This window comes from Dermacentor albipictus, chromosome 1 (genome assembly GCF_038994185.2).
Source record: "Dermacentor albipictus isolate Rhodes 1998 colony chromosome 1, USDA_Dalb.pri_finalv2, whole genome shotgun sequence".
NCBI classification, from domain to species: domain Eukaryota; kingdom Metazoa; phylum Arthropoda; class Arachnida; order Ixodida; family Ixodidae; genus Dermacentor; species Dermacentor albipictus.
In genome coordinates this window covers 450,116,191-450,137,796 of record NC_091821.1, presented here as the reverse complement: position 1 = coordinate 450,137,796, position 21,606 = coordinate 450,116,191, and the positions used below count along the sequence as shown (strand labels likewise).

General features: G+C 44.1%; 1 protein-coding gene across 3 annotated transcripts in view; it reads left to right on the top strand.

Annotated features, from left to right (window-relative positions):
- The window catches only part of LOC135911069 (diuretic hormone receptor-like), a 194,759-nt gene that overhangs the window by 124,391 nt on the left and 48,762 nt on the right, over positions 1-21,606 (top strand). For all 3 annotated transcript variants that reach the window (XM_065443165.2, XM_065443163.2, XM_065443164.2), the window contains 2 exons: positions 13,077-13,290; positions 13,898-14,032. In XM_065443165.2, the coding sequence (XP_065299237.1) occupies positions 13,080-13,290; positions 13,898-14,032 (346 nt within the window). In that variant the 5' untranslated portion in view covers positions 13,077-13,079. The remainder of the gene's footprint in view (positions 1-13,076; positions 13,291-13,897; positions 14,033-21,606) is intronic.

Genomic DNA, 21,606 nt, shown 5'->3' with positions numbered 1-21,606 from the left:
ACTATACAATGAGTTATTTTTACGGTTCAATAGTAGTTTTCTATATAATTTGCTATAACCACTTATGCCTCTAGTTAACTTTGTTTACCTATGACTAAAGACTACATGGCAATATTAATCAGTACCATTATGATGTTTCGTTATATTATAGTATGATAAGCAGTTAGACAACCATAATGGTCGCCGGTGTTAGCAACAGTACGTTTCGTTTCAAGACAGGTTCATGTGACACAGAGTGTACTCATAAAAATGAAAGAAATGTGAGAATCCCAAACGATTCCTATAATAATAATTGTTGAAACAAAGATACCCTGCTGGACTGTGCACATTTTTCAGGTGTTAATGCAATGTGCCCGTGTCGATCGAACATGCACAGCATACTGACTGCAGTTTTGAACAATCACGTTAACGTTTGCAATTTATTTCCGCTTAGAACAGTCTGCATTGTCTCTTTTCTGATACTTCGAGATGAATACATTTGCCACACTTTCAGTAGAATGCACATGAATGGGGGCGTACTGATCAGGTCACATAGCAACTAAAACATGTCACGATCTCTTAGGTGTGTTAATAAGGGTAGAACAAATGCAATGTCCACTGAATTATTTGAATAATCTGTGCGTTATCTACTAAGAAAAGACCACCAAATTGATAATCTGGCTCTTTTTTCTTTTGTACAGCGCATATAGTATGCAGTCTGTCCAAGACGACGGCACTACATGCAACAGTAATGAAAACCGGAACACTTATTGCGCACGACAAGGGCTTCATACCGTGCACGACTGGCACAATGCGAATCTGCGCCAGCAGCTTCCTAGAGATTAAGAGCACGTAAACTGCATAACCCCGAAGCATCGAAAGGCGCTTAACGCTTTTCATATAGCTCGAAAGATAACTTCTGCTGCTAAACTGTTTAAAAAAGAGACAAAAAACAAATCTTCCAACTACCGTCAAACGCAATGCCTTCAGTCTGAAACGTGTAAAGGTGCTTCCCGGAGCGACTAATTTATTGTGCTCCAATTTTTTCGGCTAAGTTGCGAAGCTGCGAGTGACTGAGCTTATCGCAGGTTTCATGATCCAAAAGCGTTTGTGGTTGCATATAAATAGATTGGGTAAATCTAGAGATTTTCGCTTGACATTTCTTCAAGTCTCGTGTTTTGCTTGCGGTAACTTCCCAAAATTATTTAGATTGGTTGCCAGAAACCTTAAAAATACTGCTACCTTTAAACAATGCGAAAACGGCAGTGCACACACTGCTGATGCATGCCCCGCAAACACGGCCTTTCATCCGAGTACGTTAGCAGTTATTTAACTATACGTGTCTGTCAGAACATTCTTGATGCTAACACAATTTCGAGATATATACGTAAAGCGTGTCACGAGAATTTCACTACACATGCGGCGCAGCATTCATCGCGGCCGGATCAAGCGCCACGAAATGAGATCTACCACACTGGCTGCCCAACATACACAATCCGCTTAGTGGTAGCTCAATATCAAGTTAAAACATGGTGTAGCTTCCTTCTTTACGCACCCAAACTATTATGCGAAAATCAACAAGCCCGAGCGATCGCTCGCCGTAAAACATTCCGTATAGTAGAAGCGAGAACAAGAGCGCGTTATGAAACCATGTCAACGACAAACCGACACTATACCCGAGTCGCCTGCGCTACATGCAGCCGCTTCGCGCTACGAAATGCGCTCACATAATCATGAGCTATTGACACAAAACATCTTTGCTAAAGCTTACCGTTCAGTGTAGTTGACGTGTGATGCCACAAAGATGACACGCATACACAGACACCAACGTTCAGGCGGACACCGCACACCGGTACAACCGTATACGTGCCCGGCGCGCTCGTTGAGATGGCGCACCGCCGCGCATGCGCAAGATCTCCGAGCATGCGCAGGAGCTCCGCGCGCGACGGCGCGCGCGCTCGGAGGAGTCTGAGCGCCTTTTCCTCCTTCATTTTTTTTTTTCGCTCTCTCTCTGCGCGCCATGCGCGCCGGAACGGGTGGCTTATTCATCTTTATCACCATTATTCGTCTTTTTTCGTGGACGAAGGAAATGCGCTGGCAGGTTGTATGACAAACGCTGTGGGCTATCGTATGAGACTGGAACGCTAACTTGAATGCGCTGTTTGTAAAAGCCATTACAGGGCCCTTCAAACGTTTCAGACGCATTATTGCCAGCGTCGATTAGTAATACAGCGTACTTGTAGCATATCTTCCAGCGTACCACCAAATGTGATGCCCGCACGTATGTTAGTGCTAATTTTCTGTTCCGGTGATAGGTCAAAGCAATCAGTACAGCACTGAGGTACTCATATGCGTGGCTGCCCAGGCATACCGCCGGCGAAATACTGGGTGGGCTCTAATGATTTGGCACCTATTTTAAGTGAATGAGAAACTTTGATGGGTCTATAGTGCAGGATATCAGTCAACAAAAAACCGCCCTATGTTAGTGACGCAGCCGAGGTATGAAGAAAATGTGAAAAGTATCCGAGAATCGGACGACACACAACGCGAACACCACATGCGCGACATCGGTTCATCGCACATTCACAAAGTCCGCGTTGTCAGATACAAACATTACGAGTGTCCTTGCTGTTAGCTCGATGCCTGTTTGGAATCCACTTGTAGCTGAAGCTGGCGTTCATAACAACTATTATAACAATTGGATCGGCGTTTTGCTTTCTTTATTCTACTGCCACAAAAGTGATGCGACAACTGTGAAGACTGTCTTGGGATTGCCGAGACCGACTACGTAGATCATATCATGTGGTCAACAAATGCGGAGGTATACACTATGTGTATACTAATGTCTACAAATAGGCTCTACAGCAATCTCAGCAGTATACAACTTCAGTGGCTTATATCAAACGCAGCTACGTATTATCCACCGGTACCTGCGCTTGGTTACAGCGTACACGGGTTGGGCCCAGATTAACGATGTTTGTCTATTGTTAATCTATAGACATGCAATACTACGACAACTCAGAGGCAGACCAGGTGGTGAATTCACCACCTGGCCTGCCAGCTTTCGCGACTCATTCACGACCTTTGCCACATCATCACCATCTGACCTTCACCAGCTGGTCTCGCGAAGTGTCCGTCCGGGAAGCAGCCAGGTTTAGGGCCTTCGGGTGCCTGGAAGACCTTTGTGACTCGGACGTTGCCTGTTCCGCCGCGATCTTCGTTCGGTGCAGCTGCACCGAATGACGACTAGCAGTCTGCACGGTTTGCCCGCCGCGCCGGGGTTGCACGCGGTGCCGGTCGCGCATGAACCAGTGCCATATCATCGCCTTCGCAGAGGGCGGGGAGTATGGGAACTCGGCATTACATATTATCGACTTTCTTATATAGACATTCAATACACCAGGAGAGAAAAAGAAATAGAAACCTTAGCCGACTATTATTATTAACTGTCTAATATAGAGAGTCTATAGACAGAGTATGGACAAAAATAAATAGAGACTGTATCGGCTTTCGTCTATAGGTAGTCCATATAGAGGGGAAGCAGACAAAAAAGAAACAAACACTTTACGGAATTTTTTCTATAGACCGTCTATAGACTGCGCGTAGACAAAAAGAAATAAAAACCTTATTGACTTTCGTCTATAGAAAGTCTATAGACAGAGTATATGGACAAAAATAGACAGAGACATGTACCCACTTTCGTCTATAGGTAGTCCATAGAGGGGAAGTAGACAGAAAAGAAACAAACACCTTATCGACTTTTTCCTATAGACCGTCCATAATCTACGAGTAGACGAAAACAAATAGAAACCTTATCGACTTTCGTCTTTAGAAAGTCTGTAGACAAAGTATGGACAAAAATAGTTAGAGACCGTACCCACTTTCGTCTTTAGGTAGTCCATAAAGGAGAAGGATACAAAAAAAAAACACCTTATCGACTTTTTTCTATAGACTGTCTATAGACTGCGAGTAGACAAAAAGAAATAGAAACCTTATCGACTTTCGTCTATAGAAAGTCTATAGACAAAGTATACCCGTCGTGGTTGCTCAGTGGCTATGGTGTTAGGCTGCTGAGCACGAGGTCGCGGGATCGAATCCCGGCCACGGCGGCCGCATTTCGATGGGGGCGAAATGCGAAAACACCGGTGTACTTAGATTTAGGTGCACGTTAAAGAACCCCAGGTGGTCGAAATTTCCGGAATCCTCCACTACGGCGTGCCTCATAATCAGAAAGTGGTTTTGGCACGTAAAACCCCATAATTTAATTTAATTTTATCGACAAAGTATGGACAAAAATAGATAGAGACCGTAATCCACTTTCGTCTATAGGTAGTCCATAGAGGGGAAGGATACAATAAAGAAACAAACTCCTTATCGACTTTTTTCTATAAACTGTCTATAGACTGCGAGTAGACAAAAGAAATAGAAACCTTATCGACTTTCGTCTATAGAAAGTCTATAGACAAAGTATGGACAAAAATAGATAGAAGCTGTATCGACTTTCGTCTATAGGTAGTCCATAGAGGGGAAGTAGGCAAAAAAGAGCAAACACCTTATCGACTTTTTTCTATAGACCGTCTATAGACTGCGTATAGACAAAAAGAAATAGAAACTTTATCTACTTTCGTCTATAGACAGTCTACAGACTTTGTATCAACAAAAGTCCAAATCTATAGAAAGGAAAGGTCGTCTATAAGAAGTCTACAGACTTTCTATAGACAGTCTAAAGTCATTTTTGTAAGGGATAGACCCCGAGTAATGAATACCTTCTTGAAGGACAGTAACAGGATGTGGGCCAGAAAAAAGCCATAACGTAAAAGCAGGAAATGAAATGGTTTTCATAGTCTCTGCCAGTCCCAGTACAGTGTAGGATGTAGAATTCTTATGTAGGGTAGGATGCAGTGATCATAGGTCAGTGAAGTGTACAATGAATCTTAATTTGAAGAGAGAAATAGCAAAATTAGTCAAAAAGAATTCAAAAGGACCTTATAAAGAAACGGAAGAACATCAAAGCGTCTAACTCAAGAGATCAGATAGAATTCGCTGAACTGCCAAAGCCGATATACAAGAAGAAAGTAAATGCTATTAGAAATTATAACGTCAGAAAGATTGAGGAAGCAGAAAGATTGGCAGCAACAGAAAATCAATGAGAACCCAACTTGGCATATTACAGAGCAAGTTGCATGCAGTTAAAGATAAGCAGGGTAAGGTCAACACAAATGTGGATGATATAGTAAAAGCAGCAGATGAATTCTATACTGACCTGTAAAGGACCCAGATGAACCACGCAATCTTCGTGGAAGTAATGATGAACAGCATATAGAGGTTCCTTCTATAACTAGCGATAAAGTTAGTTGAATCATGGAGGAAGACATGTCCTGAGGAAAAGCGGCAGGATAAGATGTAACAACAGTAAGATTATTCGAAGAGGGAAAAGAAATTATGATTCAGAAGGTTGGGGCCCTTTATACTCTATGCCTCACAACCACAAATGTACCAGAGATCTGAAAAAGTGCCTATATTATACTAATTCAGGAGAGGTTAAATAATTGAAAAATGTTGACCCATTAGCTCGTTTTGGCTCTTGTATAAAATATTCACCAAGATAATTGCCAATAGAATCAGGGTAACACTTGACTTCAATCAACCAAGAGAACAGGCTGGCTTCAGAAAGGAATATTCTACAATGGATCGGGTAATCGACACATCTGCGCAGTACAATCACCCTCTCTCTATGGCTTCCATTGATTATGGAACTGCGTTTGATTCAGCAAACATACCATCGGCCATGGAAAAATTTGAGTAATCAAGGAGTACGGAAGGCGCACGGGAATGATTTAGAAAATGTCCGAAAATATTCCACAGCTACCTTGTTTCTCCACAAGAACAGTAGAAAATTATCTATCAAGAAATGCGGCAGGTAAAGAGACACAATCTCTCGAATGCTATTCACTGTATGCTTGAGAAATACCCAAGCTATTAGACAGGGAAGGATTAGGAGTGAGGATACACGATAGATATCTCAAATAGCAGACAACAATGTCCTGTTCAGCAACACTCGGAATGAAGGGCAACAAATATTGAGGACCATAACTGAGAAAGTGCAAGACTGTCTTTGACGGTAATATGCACAAGACAGGTAGTCATCGATACCTCTGGTAGGGAGCAAGGATTCATGATCGCCAGTCAGCCTCCTGAGCCTTTGCAGAAGTTCGCTTATCTAGCTCAGTTGCTCTCCATGGACCCTGATAATAAGACGAAAATTTACAAAATAACACTTACAAAATAATAAAAATTGGTTAGAGTGCATACGGCAGGCAGTACCAAATCCTGACAGACTGGGAGCTTACTACTGTCTTGCAATAGAAAAATTTACAATAATTGAGTTATGCTGGTGCTAACATATAGATAGGGTAGAACCTTGGAGGTTAACAAAGAAGCTTGAACATAAGTTAAAACCTTGCAAAGAGCAATGGAACGAAAATGCTAGGCGCTACGTTAACCGGTAGAAGGAGGGTGGTGTGGATCAGAGAGTGAACGGGGACCGCCGACATCCTAGTTGACATTACGAGAAAGAAATGGAGCTGCAGAGGCCACATAATGCGTGGGGAAGATAACCGGTGAACCATTACAGTTACAGAATGGATGCTAAGGAAAGGGAGGCGCAGTCCCGGATGGAAGGAAATTAGGTGGTGTGATGAAACCAGGAAATTTGCAGCCACAAGTTCAAATAGGCTAGCGCAAGTGAGGGGCGATTGGAGATCCCTGGGAGAACGCCTTCGTCCTGCAGTGGACATAAAAATAGGCTGATGATGATAGGAGTGATGATGACATAACGTATACATAAGTATGTACGTTTCTGTAACACTTAGAGATAATGTCCCATTCCGCGTGCCTCTCGCTAACGCCCGTCAGTAACTATGCAGAACTCAACAATGGTTGGGCATACATTTGTATTGATGCGCCGTAGTAGAAATCATGCCATTGGCGCCATGCTGTGATCTTTCATGTGATAGTCATCTTGCTGTTATCGCCACACAAGCGTATACGCTAGCGTTATACAAAAAGAAGCTATTTGATTTATACAAACCCGTTGGCCCCAATTAGCATCGCTTTGCACAACCCCAAGCATTGGTGGACAGCCAGGTACCTTCAGCATGCTTCGCATAAGATTCCCACTGTGCGCGGAATCTGCGATTTTTTTTTTTTTGCCGCTTGCTCATGCCAGGTTCTTCGATTATCGCCAATAGACAGTTTTAGTTACATGTGCTAAGAGGCTTCACGTACGCAAACGTGAAAAGCCTACGTACCTTACGTTCACGCCATCCGAAACGCTTTTAGCTACACGTACGCGACGCACGCCAAGAGGGACCCCGTAGCCCCATCTATCGGAAAATGTGAACATGGCGATAGCCAATTCAATCCTGTCGCCGTGTTTCGATACGAGCCGTCGGCGCGCGTGCAACACACTATCGCTTGTTCGTGATCTTGCGGAACTCTCGCGCGAAGCTGTCTACGTGCGCAAGAAACGCACGCAAAGAATTGAATCTCACGTACGTCCGTGAGACGCGCGCGCGCCCGCTACGTTCTACGCATGCGCACTGCTCACACGTAGACGCTCTAGGTACGCAAAGCCTCTACGTACGTGTAACTAAAACTGTCTAATGTTATCGCTGATTCGTAGACACACACTTTATGGTTTAAGCGCGTGCCAGAGGGGCGCTAGCAATGCACAGTCAGCTTGGTTGCCAAACGACAAGGAAACCAAGTGCAGGCCTAATGATCAATCAATCAATGAATCAATGAATTATTTATATAACGTGCGCCGGGACAAACTTAATGTCTGAGTGCTGGCGCGCGGATACAATAAGAAACTAAAGACAAAACAAAGAAAAGCTACAATGGAATATAAGCAGAAGGAACAGTGAATAAAATAAAAGAAATTAAGGAGAGGAGTGTACATACAACTCAGTGCAAGGTATATACAAAATAAAATGGAGGAGAAACGCAGCTAAGCAATGTTTTAAACTATGATGCAACCACACTAAGCTTGTAAAATAATATTGACAATGAGTCATGAAAAAGTCGAGGTCATAAGGACAAGGGTATAAATACTCGGTATTTAGTGGATGGTTGAGTGCTGGTGGTGACAGGCAGGAACGTGGAAATGTCTATGTTCTCTGGTGCTCTAGCGCGGAATACAAAACTTCATACAAATGAGAAGTTAGGGACAGGTTAGGATACCGCGGAAGAGTTTGAAAAGGAAACAATGTCAGCTCTATTACGTCTGCAGAAGTAAGGGTAATGACAATGATGCAACAGGGCTCGAACAAGTTCCAGTGTCGATGCCAGCAAAACGAGGTGACGCACATGGTTCGAAATTTTTTCTGGACCCGATCCATAATGTATCTCTGTGTTGGGTCTAGAAATGCCATTCCAGACGAATGACGCATAGTCGAGTTTAGGAAGACAGATTGTGTGCAACATGAGGAATTGTGTAGGAGAACTGAATTCTCTCAATATGCTGGAGAGCCAGGAGAGCGCATACCCCACATTGCAACGCGTTTATAGTGCGGACTGAGAAGTATAGGATCTATCAAAAGGTAGACCGAGATCTTTGATCTTACAGACTTTACACAATGGTACAGAATCTACAGAATACAGAAAAGGAATGCTTGCTGTTTTGCGTCTGCCTCGAGCGGCCAGTCATGCGGCGACTTCGCCTGTCTTTCACGTTCGGAAAAACACTTTTATGTAGCACGTATTGGGAAAAATAAAGCTGTATCAGGACTTTTTCATGTTGCTCTACAATATCTTTGTTGACACTTTTCTTCTAATGATGCAATTTGAGATGTTGAATAAATAATTAAGGATAAATACGTAATAAATAAGGATAAGGAATCAAATGCTTTCTCGTAATCAATGAAAGCTATATATAAGGGTTGGTTATATTGCGCACATTTCTCTAATCAGGTGATAGAGAAATGTGCGGAATATAACCAACCCTTATATATAGCTTTCATTGATTACGAGAAAGCATTTGATTCTGTCGAAACCTCAGCAGTCATGGAGGCGTTACGGAATCAGGGTGTAGACGAGCCATAGGTAAAAATACTGAAAAATATCTATAGCGGCTCCATAGCCACCGTAGTCCTCCATAAGGAAAGCAACAAAATCCCAATAAAGAAAGGCGTCAGGCAGGGAGATACTGTCTCTCCAATGCTATTCACAGCGTGTTTACAGGAGGTGTTCAGAGACCTGGATTGGGAAGAAATGGGGATAAAAGTTAATGGAGAATACCTTAGTAACTTGCGATTCGCTGATAATATTGCCTTGCTTAGTAAACTCAGGGGACCAACTGCAATGCATGCTCACTGACCTGGAGAGGCAAAGCAGAAGAGTGGGTCTAAAAATTAATCTGCAGAAAACTAAACTAATGTTTAACAGTCTCGGAAGAGAACAGCAGTGTACAATAGGCAGCAAGGCACTGGAAGTCGTAAGGGAATACATCTACTTAGGGCAGATAGTGACTGCGGATCCGGATCATGAGAGAGAAATAATCAGAAGAATAAGAATGGGCTGGGGTGCGTTTGGCAGGCATTCTCAGATCATGAGTAACAGGTTGCCATTATCCCTCAAGAGAAAAGTGTATAATAGCTGTGTCTTACCAGTACTCACCTACGGGGCAGAAACCTGGAGGCTTACGAAAAGGGTTCTACTCAAATTGAGGACGACGCAACGAGCTATGGAAAGAAGAATGATAGGTGTAACGTTAAAGGATAAGAAAAGAGCAGATTGGGTGAGGGAACAAACGCGAGTTAATGACATCTTATTTGAAATCAAGAAAACGAAATGGGCATGGGCAGGACATGTAATGAGGAGGGAAGATAACCGATGGTCATTAAGGGTTACGGACTGGATTCCAAGGGAAGGGAAGCGTAGCAGGGGACGGCAGAAAGTTAGGTGGGCGGATGAGATTAAGAAATTTGCAGGGACGGCATGGCCACAATTAGTACATGACCGGGGTTGTTGGAGAAATATGGGAGAGGCCTTTGCCCTGCAGTGGGCGTAAAAAGGCTGATGATGATGATGATGATGATGATGACGTAATTAGGCGGAACGCAAAAAAAACATTATCTGAGTGTCTTCAAGCGCCGGCAAGCAACATTACTTTGGTTCTGTCCAGCTACGTGGTATTTGCATATATTTAAATCTTGGTGAATGATAGTTGGGGCGCCCTGTGGATGCCATTACTGAGGGAAATATGCTGTCGCAAGCTTTTACTATTGCGGAGGGGATGCCATCAGAGCCGCAGTATAGGGAAATAGGCTTTCAGCGCTTGAGGCAATCCCTGATGAACTTTCGATCAAAGAACACATGAACTAGATGTAGGAACCGCTGTGTGCTACTGACTGACACCATAGTTACAACATGAAGCTTAGTGTAAGGGCAAGAAATAGGCACCTAAATAGTTCGCGTCTCCTTCGACTGCTACTCGATTAGAGTCGAGTAGGCGGAAACATTTCCGACGTTTAACAAAGCGCTTGTGAATATACTCCTGAAATTCCGCCGGCTGGCCACAGACGCTCCTTTAAACAAATACACTATACGAGTCGTGATCGCGCTCATAGAGGTGTTTGCAGACAGGCCGAAAAAAAAATGGAATTCCTCTCTCCAGCGATTAGGCACAGGACTTCTGGATTTTCGGTGCACGCGTTCTTTGTTATTTAGCGCAGCTATAAGTTCAAATCTGGACGAGCGGGAATATGAAAGATTGTTTAGGCCTCTACTGGGGAATGCATTTTCGCATACTACTATGGGGCAGAAACTTGGAGACTGACAAAGAAGCTTGAGAACAAGTTAAGGACCGCGCAAAGAGCGGTGGAATGAAGATTGCTGGGCATAACGTTAAGAGACAGAAAGAGAGCGGTTTGGATCAGTGAGCAAACGGCTATAGACGACATTCTAATTGACATCAAGAGGAAAAAATGGAGCTGGGCAAGTCATGTCATGCACCGGTTAGATAACCGTTGGACCATTAGGGTTACAGAATGGGTACCAAGAGAAAGGAAGCGAAGTAGAGGACGCCACAAGACTAGATGGGGGTGAATAAATTAGGAAATTCGCGGGCGCTAGTTGGAATCTGTTGGCGCAGGACAGGGGTAATTGGAGACTGCAGGGAGTGGCCTTAGTCCTCCAGTGGACATAAAACAGGCTGGTGATGACGATGACTAAAAACAAGCTCAGTAATCTGATCTACTTGGCCATCGGCGTTACCTTTCCTTGTAACCGGCTACCAATAATAATAATAATAATAATAATAATAATAATAATAATAATAATAATAATAATAATAATAATAATAATAATAATAATAATGTTTATTATTCTTCACGCTTGACTAATTCTGTACTGCACTGTCACGAGGGCATCGTTTCTCTGCCTCTTGTTGCCGGAGTCTCTCAAGCGTTGGGTGTACGCGCAGTAGCATTCTTGCTGAGCGTCTTTGTGGGAATGGTTGTGATGCACTTGTGTGTAAGCGGAACGGACCGTAAACGATCAGAGCAAACGGTCAAATACTTCGACACGGGTTATATTTGCGTGCTTGTCGCACGCAACAACCCAGCTTCACTGCAATTCAGCTGTGCGAGCAGCACAAATATCAATAAATGGGGGCACACATGCACAGGTAAAAACAGTACGACGGAAATAAGGCGCACACATGAGTGCCAGATATATTGCTTCTGATGCATTGTTGCTTGTTCGTGCAGCTCGCACTATTGTCAGACATATACGTTACCACTGAATCAAAACATTTAGTTTACGCGTATACCTTCGGCTTGTGGCTGTATTATATTCACGCTTGTTGCGAGATGTTTTTTTGGTTTGCGTGCAAGTCTTTTCAAAAGATAATCACCTGCCGGAGTTACAGCCGTAACCATTTATTTATTTATTTATTTATTTATTTATTTATTTATTTATTTATTTATTTATTTATTTATTTATTGTGTGAGCATTATATTACCCCTAAAAGCTGTCTCGCAATTTATTTATTTTACGAGAAGATTCTTTCAATGACTATGTGGGAGGACACAGTATCTGTTCGAAATATAGAAGGACAGACTCAGTTTCGGTGATGTTAAAGTCTTGCGGTCTTGAATTATTGGAAGGTCGGTGCAAGAAGCAGAGAGTAAAAACGTTATTTCAAATAATTCATGGCGAACTAAAAATTAATAAAGATTTGTATTTAAAACCTCCAGGCAGACTGAGCTCCCGCTTAGATCATAGTGAAGCTATTCAACCGTACTTGTCCCGAACCAATGCCTTTCGTTGTTCGTTCTTCCCAGAGTCAATAGAGCTGTGGAACAAGCTGCCTGCAGAAATTGTTCGCAGTTCTCATACTGCATTGTTTACAAATGCAATCAAGGTTATTTACTAAAACTCTACCATGTGGATATTGTAAAGTGTTTTTCTTTTCTTTTTTTTATCTTTTTCCTTTTTTTCTGTTAGTGTGCGTGCGGCAGCTGGTTGAACATTTGAATACATGTCTTACAGTTTGTATATCGTATCTTGTATTGTATCCGTAGGACGCTGTAGTGCATGTGCATATTTCTTTTGTATCTGGCTGTTTTGTATGAACGTATATGTAACATCCCTCCCTGTTATGACCCTCAACTGAGGGTTGACAGTATTTCTAAATAAAAAAAACAGGCCTGAATTCTTTAACACAAGGGCACCAGCCTTCCCGTGTGATACTTTAGTGGGCGACTATTTCTCTAGTAGGATTCTCACTATGTTGTATATGGTTCGCATTCTAGGATTTCTTCATTTCGGTGAAGTTTTAAACAAACCCGTGATACCAACACTGACACAAATAGATCGAATTATTCAGTTATACAAAATAAGCGGCGAGTTATGCTCACATTCACATATCTGCCTTTAGTGATCGATCGCTTATTCAGAAGTCCTTGTTTCGGAGAAGGCAGTTCTGCTTATCTAATCACTGTTACAGCTTTTGTAACATTTTATTCGCGCGGTTTTGCTTGAGAGCAACGAGTAACGATTCGCGTGTCCTCCATTTTCCTCTTTTCTCTCAGTTGATGGCGTTCCCGGAATACCGCGACTTGCAACTTCGCGAAGATGACGTCACGACTGCCAACAGTGTCGATGGAGCCGGAGGCCTGGCAGAGGTCTATCCCAGCACCGAGTCGAGCCTCGCCATGGATCCGACCGCTACGCCAAGCAGTCACAATGTTTCAATGTCTCCGGAACTCCTGTGCTACATGACAGCACTCACTGACGGTTCACAAGGTGAGATTTCCCTCCTTAGTTCTTGTGGGAGCCGTGCTGTGCTGTGCTTTTAACACAACATAGGTGTACTCGAAAGTGCCATTTCCAGATCTTAATACTATCTTGGAATGACAGCGTGGCGCAAGCAGGCCAAAGATGCAGGAACACACGGACACGACGCTATTAACGTGTTCTGAGTCTTTGTTTCCAGTGCTCTGCTCGTGTCAGCTTTTTACATGAGCTCTATACTTTCGTGGCATACCAACAAGCCCGCATTGCAACACTAGTAAAACTGTCGTACCTTTCGGAAACTCGCACTCGCAGCTATGCGTCCTTCATAGCTCCACTTATTCGTTACCATTGTAATTGTGTTCACCATCGTTTTCGCGACCGGCTTCAGCTTGTTAATGGCAACCTACCGCTCTCTATAGTAGCAATTAAAGCGTTTTTTTTAATGTCTGTTTTTATGTTTTTCGAGTGGGAAGAAAAAGTGGCGACTTCACTTTTGTTTCATTCAATATGATCCCTTCTCCAGATGGTGACCTTTTGGTTTTGTAATTTTGCGCTAAAAAGTAGCAATAGGGAGCTAAAGCATAGTGCTGAACGACATCATTCTTGTTTCTCACAGATGATTCTCGATATGCTGCTATTTCTTGCCCCGTCGTTTGGGATGGCCTGACGTGTTGGCCTCGGACGTCCAGTTCATCTTTGGCGGTTGTGCCGTGCTTCGCGTCGCTCAACGGACTCGACTACGACACGACACGTGAGTTGGACAGCGCTGAGCAGCTGGTCTGCTCTCATTATTGAAACTTACCGCAACAAGGTCGCAAGCACGCTAAATGTATTTGCCTCAAACAGGGCGAGCAATTTGGCAATAAAACTGTGTGGGGTGGGGCGAGAAGCAACATTTCTTTATTGTGAGGTTTACGTGAACGTGCCGGGATAAGGTCGGTGAAGGAAGAGGATTGTCTGAGCGGAGTGACCTATTGGTGTAAAACTGCTGAGCTGTACAATTATTTTAATGCAAACGTGCGTGAAGAAGACAAAACGACGGTGCCGACAATTTCACGACGAGGATGAATATGTCAGTGGCATGTGAATGACGACGTCATCACAGCGAAACCACGGAAAATAACTGAGATAGAAAGAAAACAATGACATGATTGCGACGGGGTAACGACAACCGATTGACCGCGTGTGGTTTCTCGGTGTCAATACTCCCCGCACCTGTGCTCCGAGGAATTATCACATATCCAATAAAACTGAAAAAGCTCGCCGCGCCATTTATCATTATTTCCCTCTGAAGAAAGGGGCAACTTTTGCCTTTGCTTCTGAGTTGTTGATAAATTCGACTTCGCCTGCTATCTGCTAGCCGCCTGGTTAGCTCAGATGGTAGAGCGGCTTCCCCGGAAAGGCGGTGGTCCCAGGTTCGAATCCCGGATCAGGACGAATTTTTATCCAACTGCAAAGTTGTTCTTTCAGGGAACCCGTATGGGTTTCCTTTGTAGCACTTAGATATGCGTGATTGGATGTCTCATTTTCCCTTTATTAAGCTCTAAATAAAGGCAGTCTAGCTGCAAAATTTTATCGATTTAGCAAAAAAGATTAACAAAAATGACGGAATCAATTTTACTAACTGTATTGCACATTCGCACAGAGCAACTTCATCCCATGAAATTGTTGCAGCATTGATTTGCATTGTTCCATGTCGATGCATATTAAGTCGTCGATTAATGCGCTCCGATTTGTAGCTCTACAACCGGCCGCCTTCCAGAACAGCTCAGATGGATGGAGCTGCTGCCTCGGAAAGGCTTTAGGTTTAACCCCATGATTCTAGGACGCAACAGCATAGCTTTCTTCCTGAGAAACCTGTACGTGTTAACTTTGGCTACCGTCCAGCGCATGACAATATTAAGCGGAGCTTTCCTTGCAAGCCCTCCTGGACTTTTCTCACAGTGGCTGCTGCTGCTGTTTTTCCGAATGTCTCACAACTAAATAAAAAAAAAGTTATGTCGATTTCACGCATAGGTGGAATTTATATAGGTTAAGCTTTTCGTGCTGTTTGCAATTATTGACGATAATTGCTCGTGATGCTTACGGCGTTTAGCGCAATACCAGAGTGGTGATTTCGTGTTGGACGTTACCTTGCCTGCACCACTTATGTTTGCCTACGTAGTGCACGGAACAGACAACAGTGAGACGCGTTTGCTTGACGTGTTGTTGTGCACCACTGTTCATGGCATTTCTCAGTGGATCACATGACGCATCTCGTTGTGGTAGAAGTGTTTACACTTCGGGTAGATTAAGACGCCTTACGTGCCAAACCCACAATATCATTTCAGGCCCGTGGTAATGGCGGCCTCTGGAATAATTTTCACCATTTGGGATTCTTGAACCCCCACCTAAATCCAAGCACACGAGCGTTTTAGTGCTTCGGCCCCGTCGAAATGTGGCTGCCGTGGGGCAACTCTGTTCCAAAATTGTTGCTGGTATTAAAGAACGAGGAAAGGACTTGTGAAACGAAAGCTGAAAGGAAATTAGGGAAGAACGAAAAGTCGAATTTTCGCATATCATGCCCGAACATGTTCTTTCAGAGTTCATATTCATGACAAAAATTGCTATAATCCCTTCAAAAATGGACGCTTATTTTCCATTGTAAGAAAAAAGTGCATCGTACCTACGTATATTTATGTAATGTGCTGTATAGTAGAATGATAATGAGATTTGGACTCTGGCTGATAAATGTTAAGCCATGAATAACTTGGGCTGGTCATTCTACTTTTGCAGCACTAGTATTCAGTTGGACACTTGTGGGCCTAAAATAAATCAAAGTACGCTCCGAATACCCCATTGCAGGCGTAAGCCAGTAAAAGTGAACAACAAATGTCATTTAGCATTCAACAAAGAAATACATGCCAGTATCGGAGAAGTGTCGCGTTAAAGACTATTCTTTCAAATCTCTTGGGCACATGATTTGTGATTCCTCATGTTGTGGTATCTTTCCGGAATTTCCTGCCTCTGCAGAAAGGAAGATCACAAATTAAGAATGACATCCGTGCTTGCGTGGCACCAAGCTGATACATAGATGCAGTATATTGCGTGAAATCAGTTGCGACTAAATTAGATCGTGAAGGACTACACCGCCGTGGACGAGATGAAGTTTGAAATAGGGGCTGGTAAAGCGTTTTCACGTCGCAGGCTTCTTTTACGGTTTGCATGGAACTTGCATATTGAGTCATGAGGATAGTAATCGTGCTTATCATAGGTCAGATGCTGGCTGATACATATGTAAATTTACATTTCATACGAAGTCGTTTCTCTAGTTATAGAGTTTATTGAGGAACGTTCAATCTGTGCGATTGTGAAAGCTTTTTATTATTTCCTTTTCTTTTTCCATAATTACGCTTTTATTGTTTAGCTCTTTTTATGTGTGTATGTGTCTAGCCAAAATTTCGGGATAGCGGCCTTTTCAGCAGCCAAACATTGTATATTGTTGCAAATAATAAGCAACGAACAAAAAAGATTTGTGAATAGAATGCTAAAAGTTTGTTAGAGAAGAATGAAAAGTTGAATTTTCACAAACCGTATACCCCAACTTGTGCATTTTTTTCCATAGTTTATATTCCTTTCAAAAATTACTATATCGCCATCAAAAATTTGACAATAATCTTCCATTGTAAGAAAAAAGAAAGTTAAAATTCCGTTACGTTCCTCCGAGTGAAACCTCAACACCGCGGAAGCGTCATTCATCGAGGTGCATAAATGCGAGAAGAGATCAAACTCGCGCAATGACGAGATCCGCACGTCGCAGCGCGGCATTTTGTTGGAACGCGCTAAAGGAATCAGGTCTCGTGGGAACAGTCCGACGAGGAAGCAATACCTGGGACCTCTTGGATAAGATTAGGCAAGCATGTCGGCAGCAGCCCTTTATTAGACGCTTTGTTACGCAGCTGCCCCGCCTCGACACAGGCGAGGAAGTGTTATTAGGCCATTTATCACCCTGCAGGCTTCGTACCTTGAACAACGGCAGGGCAGGGCATATATTACCGCGAAAGCGAGACAAATGGAGCAGATAGAGATCGGACTCATTCCTTCCGGTTAGCTTTTTCTTTTCCCTTTTTTTTTTGTTCTCCCGCTCGGTAACAAAGTTGTGCTGTTTCGTTCATCTACGTGTACCTTGTCAACACGCTTGTTATCAATGAGTCTGTGGAGCGTGTCGATGTGTCGTTTTGCGTATTGCCGAACGAGTCGTTGCTGAGGGCGACTTGTCCGCCCATTTTGCCCGTCTTTGGGCAGTAAATGGCAAATAACGAGGTCAAATGAGAAAAGAGGACGTGACGTTCACACGCATGTACTAGCTTGTCCACGTTTGTGCATGACTAACGCGAGAGGTAGGCAGTAGATGGTTTTAGTGTAGCGCGAAACGCTCGCGTTAGCGTTAGCGTGCGTTGCAACGCTAACGTTAAGAAAGGCTGCCATGCGCGGCACACACTAGTATTTTGGAATAGCGGAACGTAGCAAAACGCTAACGCAAACATCTACGGCGCGCCGTGTAGATGTAAACAGATAAACACACAAAGTACTGACAACTTAAATCCATGTGAAATGTCGAGCCAATCTAATGCCGAAACCGCAAGTGCCTTACTGAGTCAACCGAGTGAGCTGAAAAAGCGCAGAAAAAAAAACTGGCTTTGGCGCCATCTCGACGTGGCTACAGCAATCTTCAGCTAACTCTCTCGTTATGCCTACTTAGCCGCTAATTGAGACCATATACCGAAAACAACGTTAATTTGTGCCCCAGTACGCCGCTGTCGCAGCGTCATCAGACAAATATAAAGCAAATAAATAGGAGAATCAGTGGGGAACGAATGAGTCTAAAAGGGCAGGCCAACGTCTAGATAAATCCGACCCTGCGGCTCGAAATGATGTCATATTGCCTCTACGTAAAACACCGCTTGCTTGTGTTAGCGTTGAACGCTAAATCCCAAAAATAGCGTACGTATACGTAAGAGCTCCAGCACCGTTTACGTACAGCACATGCGCAGTGTGGTGCACGTATTGCTAACGCTAACTTATTGAGCATGCTTCTATGCGCGATACTAGGGACGTTTAGCGCGTCCGGTATCCGGGAAAGCGTGGGCGGTTTTCCGGTTTAGCGGGGGCGTAAAGGTGAGCGGCCCGATCGGTGGCGCCAGCTGGTGGCGCAAAGCTCAACCACACAACCACAGAGCTAATTACTGTATTCTGCTTAGCTGCTGGGGTAAATATTCGACAGTGGCGTAATCGTGTTCACAATTACGCCGCTGCCAAAAATTTGCACGAGTGGCGAAGCAGGATATGGTGAGTTACTGCAGTTTTAGCTATGCGGTTGTCTGGTTGAGCTCTACAACACCAGGCGGCTTCACCGCTCACGTTTACGCCCCGACCATCCGGTAACCCGCCCATACCGCTCCCGTTTACCGGATTAGCGTACAAGCTAAACGTCTCTACTAAGACTCTCTAATGTCGCGTAAAGCCTTTACCATGTATCTTCTGGCGAGTGCTGTATGCTGAGGTCGCTGTGCAGTAAATTCGTCTTCGGCCCACATAGTGAGCCGTTTAAAAGCAGTAAATAAAGCCGCTCTGCAAAAGAAAAATGGTGCGGATATTCTCAGTACCGAAAGGCGCATATACTGTCTTTGCTGAGTTCGCAATGTTCGCGCAAAAAAAAAAAATCTAGAATGAAATTTAACTCCAACAGTATGAAATCATGATTGTTTTTCTTAAGAGTGTAGCCGCCGTGGCTTCTCAGGTGACGCGTGCGTGTTGCGCCATGCCAGCATTCATGGTGAAGGTTCTTCTCAAAAAGCTCTGTGGCACTAGAAGAATGCGTTTTCATATTGACTTTAGACTTTTTTGTCCCCAATAACTATATAAAACACAAAAGCTATAAAAAAGAAACATCAATGTTGCACCTTTATAACTGATGCGATATTAAGATAACGCAACTCGATTGTCGGGCCTGTGATATGGTAAAGGAAGATGTGCTTGAGATGATTGCTTTTCACCCCGTTCCCAGTTTTGACAATCTTCGCTGTAAATGCATGTGGTGCGACAAAGGGGCATATTTATTAATACTGAACCACTGCATGCAAGCTCCTCCTTTCTTCCTCCTTCTTGCGTCATTCAATTTCATGCCATTCTGCAAACACCATGTGCTCCTGCTTCCGTTGTTTTTGCTTTGTTATTCATCTGAAGTCACTTTCTATAGTGTCTAGGACCTTTGCGACCGTGTAGCTGTACACGCTATGTCTAGCCTATTTGTCCATAATCGATATCGGCTATCCACCAGTGTCAACCTTTCTTTTTTTTAGCTCGAGTTTGGCGCGTCTTTGTGGCTGATGGGCTGGTAAACCTCAACTTTCTCACAAAAACACACCAGCCGTATTATCCCTTCTATTCTTCGAAAATGTCAAATTTGTTGCACGTTCAGTTCCTTTAGGCCGTTGGGCAAAATTAACACGTGGTTCGTAAAATACGCCTCCGACGCCGCGCAACGGTTGAAGATGCAGAAACGGAGAGTTTAGCCATATTCATTCGTACCTCTAAATAATGCACTCACTTCAAGATTGGTCGGCCCTTCACCCATAATACGCCTTGGATTCACTCTTCACAAAAACTCGGTAAAATACCTAGTTCTCCCTGGACACCAGGCAACAACACATAACGCATTTTCGAGCGCTTCTAGTCGGACTGATTCCTTCGCAATGAAAGCGCAAAGCGAGTCGTCGGCACTACTAAACCAATCATCTTTTCCTGATTTCTCTGCTGTCTGTTGTTTATATACGGCGGCCGAGGGGCGCGACCTCGACACGACAGGGCGAAAGCACAAATGCGCCGCCGTCGGCCGCGCCGGCAAGACAGGAACGTGCGGCATTGCATTCTGTGCAGCTTGTGCCCGTGCAACGATTCACGAGAGGGCAGCTTCAGCGCTGCAGAGCAGACCACTTGTTTACGAGCAAATATAAATGGCCTACACTCACGAATAGGCGGGGAACGAGAACATGCCATATGTTTTTTCATTGAGCATGAAGGAAGAAGACACGTGCCGAAGATCGACATATAATGAAACTGTAGGTCACAGCTTTCCTCCGAATCGTGTGGGTTCGCGAAAAAGAAGGGTTGCCATTTGTACGTTCATCCGTGTTTATCGGCGACGCCAGTAAATCTTGGCCAGGGCTGTGTTCTGGGTCGTGTCCCTGAACGCTGAACGCACCGCAGTCGGCAGCGCGCAGTGATATTCTTGCCATGCCCGAGCACCCGAGAAAAGAATGCGTGCAAAAGGCGCTGACAATATCGGCCTCGTGTTCTGTAATCCTCGTTGACCTATTGCAGTGCGAGCGCTGCAATTACCTCGCGGTAAGCGTGCCCGCGGCAGTGCCGCTGACTCAAGCGCGCGTCGTTGAAAGGGTAATTAAGCACGCCGCCTTTATCGCTCGTTTATCTTCAACGATGCAGCCGTCATGTGGGAATTGGAGTCAAAGGCATGCGATAGTCAGCGGTTTTTGTTTTGTTTTACTAGGTGGCCTTCGGTGCCTCCAGAAAGCCTGTCGGTACTTTAATTGATCATGTACGAGCGTGATACATCTTCACCGTATTATCAGGGTGAAATATTCTAGCCAAAAGCGCTTGCACACCCGCGCAATCGATCATATAGACAAAACCTACGTAAACTTTATGAAAAGTTCGCATCTAAATTTTTGTCAAATTAGAAAGCCCTTACTTTCCTTCCTTTTATTTCAGAAGACTCGTCTCCGGCACTACTGTTCTGTTTCTGTGAAAGTACAGCGTAAATATTGGTTGACAAAGCTGCGAAAATTCACACACAGTGATTATGAAGCACTCCGTAGGGGAGGACTGCCGAATAATTTTGACCACCTGGTTTGCTTGAAGTGCACCCAATGCACGGGTACATGGGCGCTTTTGTATTCCGCCCCCACGGAAATGCGGGAGCCACCGCCAGCATTCAATGGTGTGCCCTCAGGCTTAGCCGCGCAGCGTCAAAGCCACCACGCCACCACGGCGGGTCCTGAGCTTGTGCATCCTGTGTCCTGAGACGGGTCCTGAGATGTGCATCCTGAGTTTTACGATCCCCTGTATAGAATTTGAGAAGGGCTTCAAGCGGAACTAAATAGCTGAATAACCAAACTTCAATATATATGTACCGACATTAACCCCACTGCTGCTCAGCCACATTGAGATATAGACACCGACCCACGACAGGTATAGCATAGCCTATAGAGAGATGGCTTGATTGCACAAAGCGTCACAAGATAGCGCAGTGATGCTGCTGTTCAG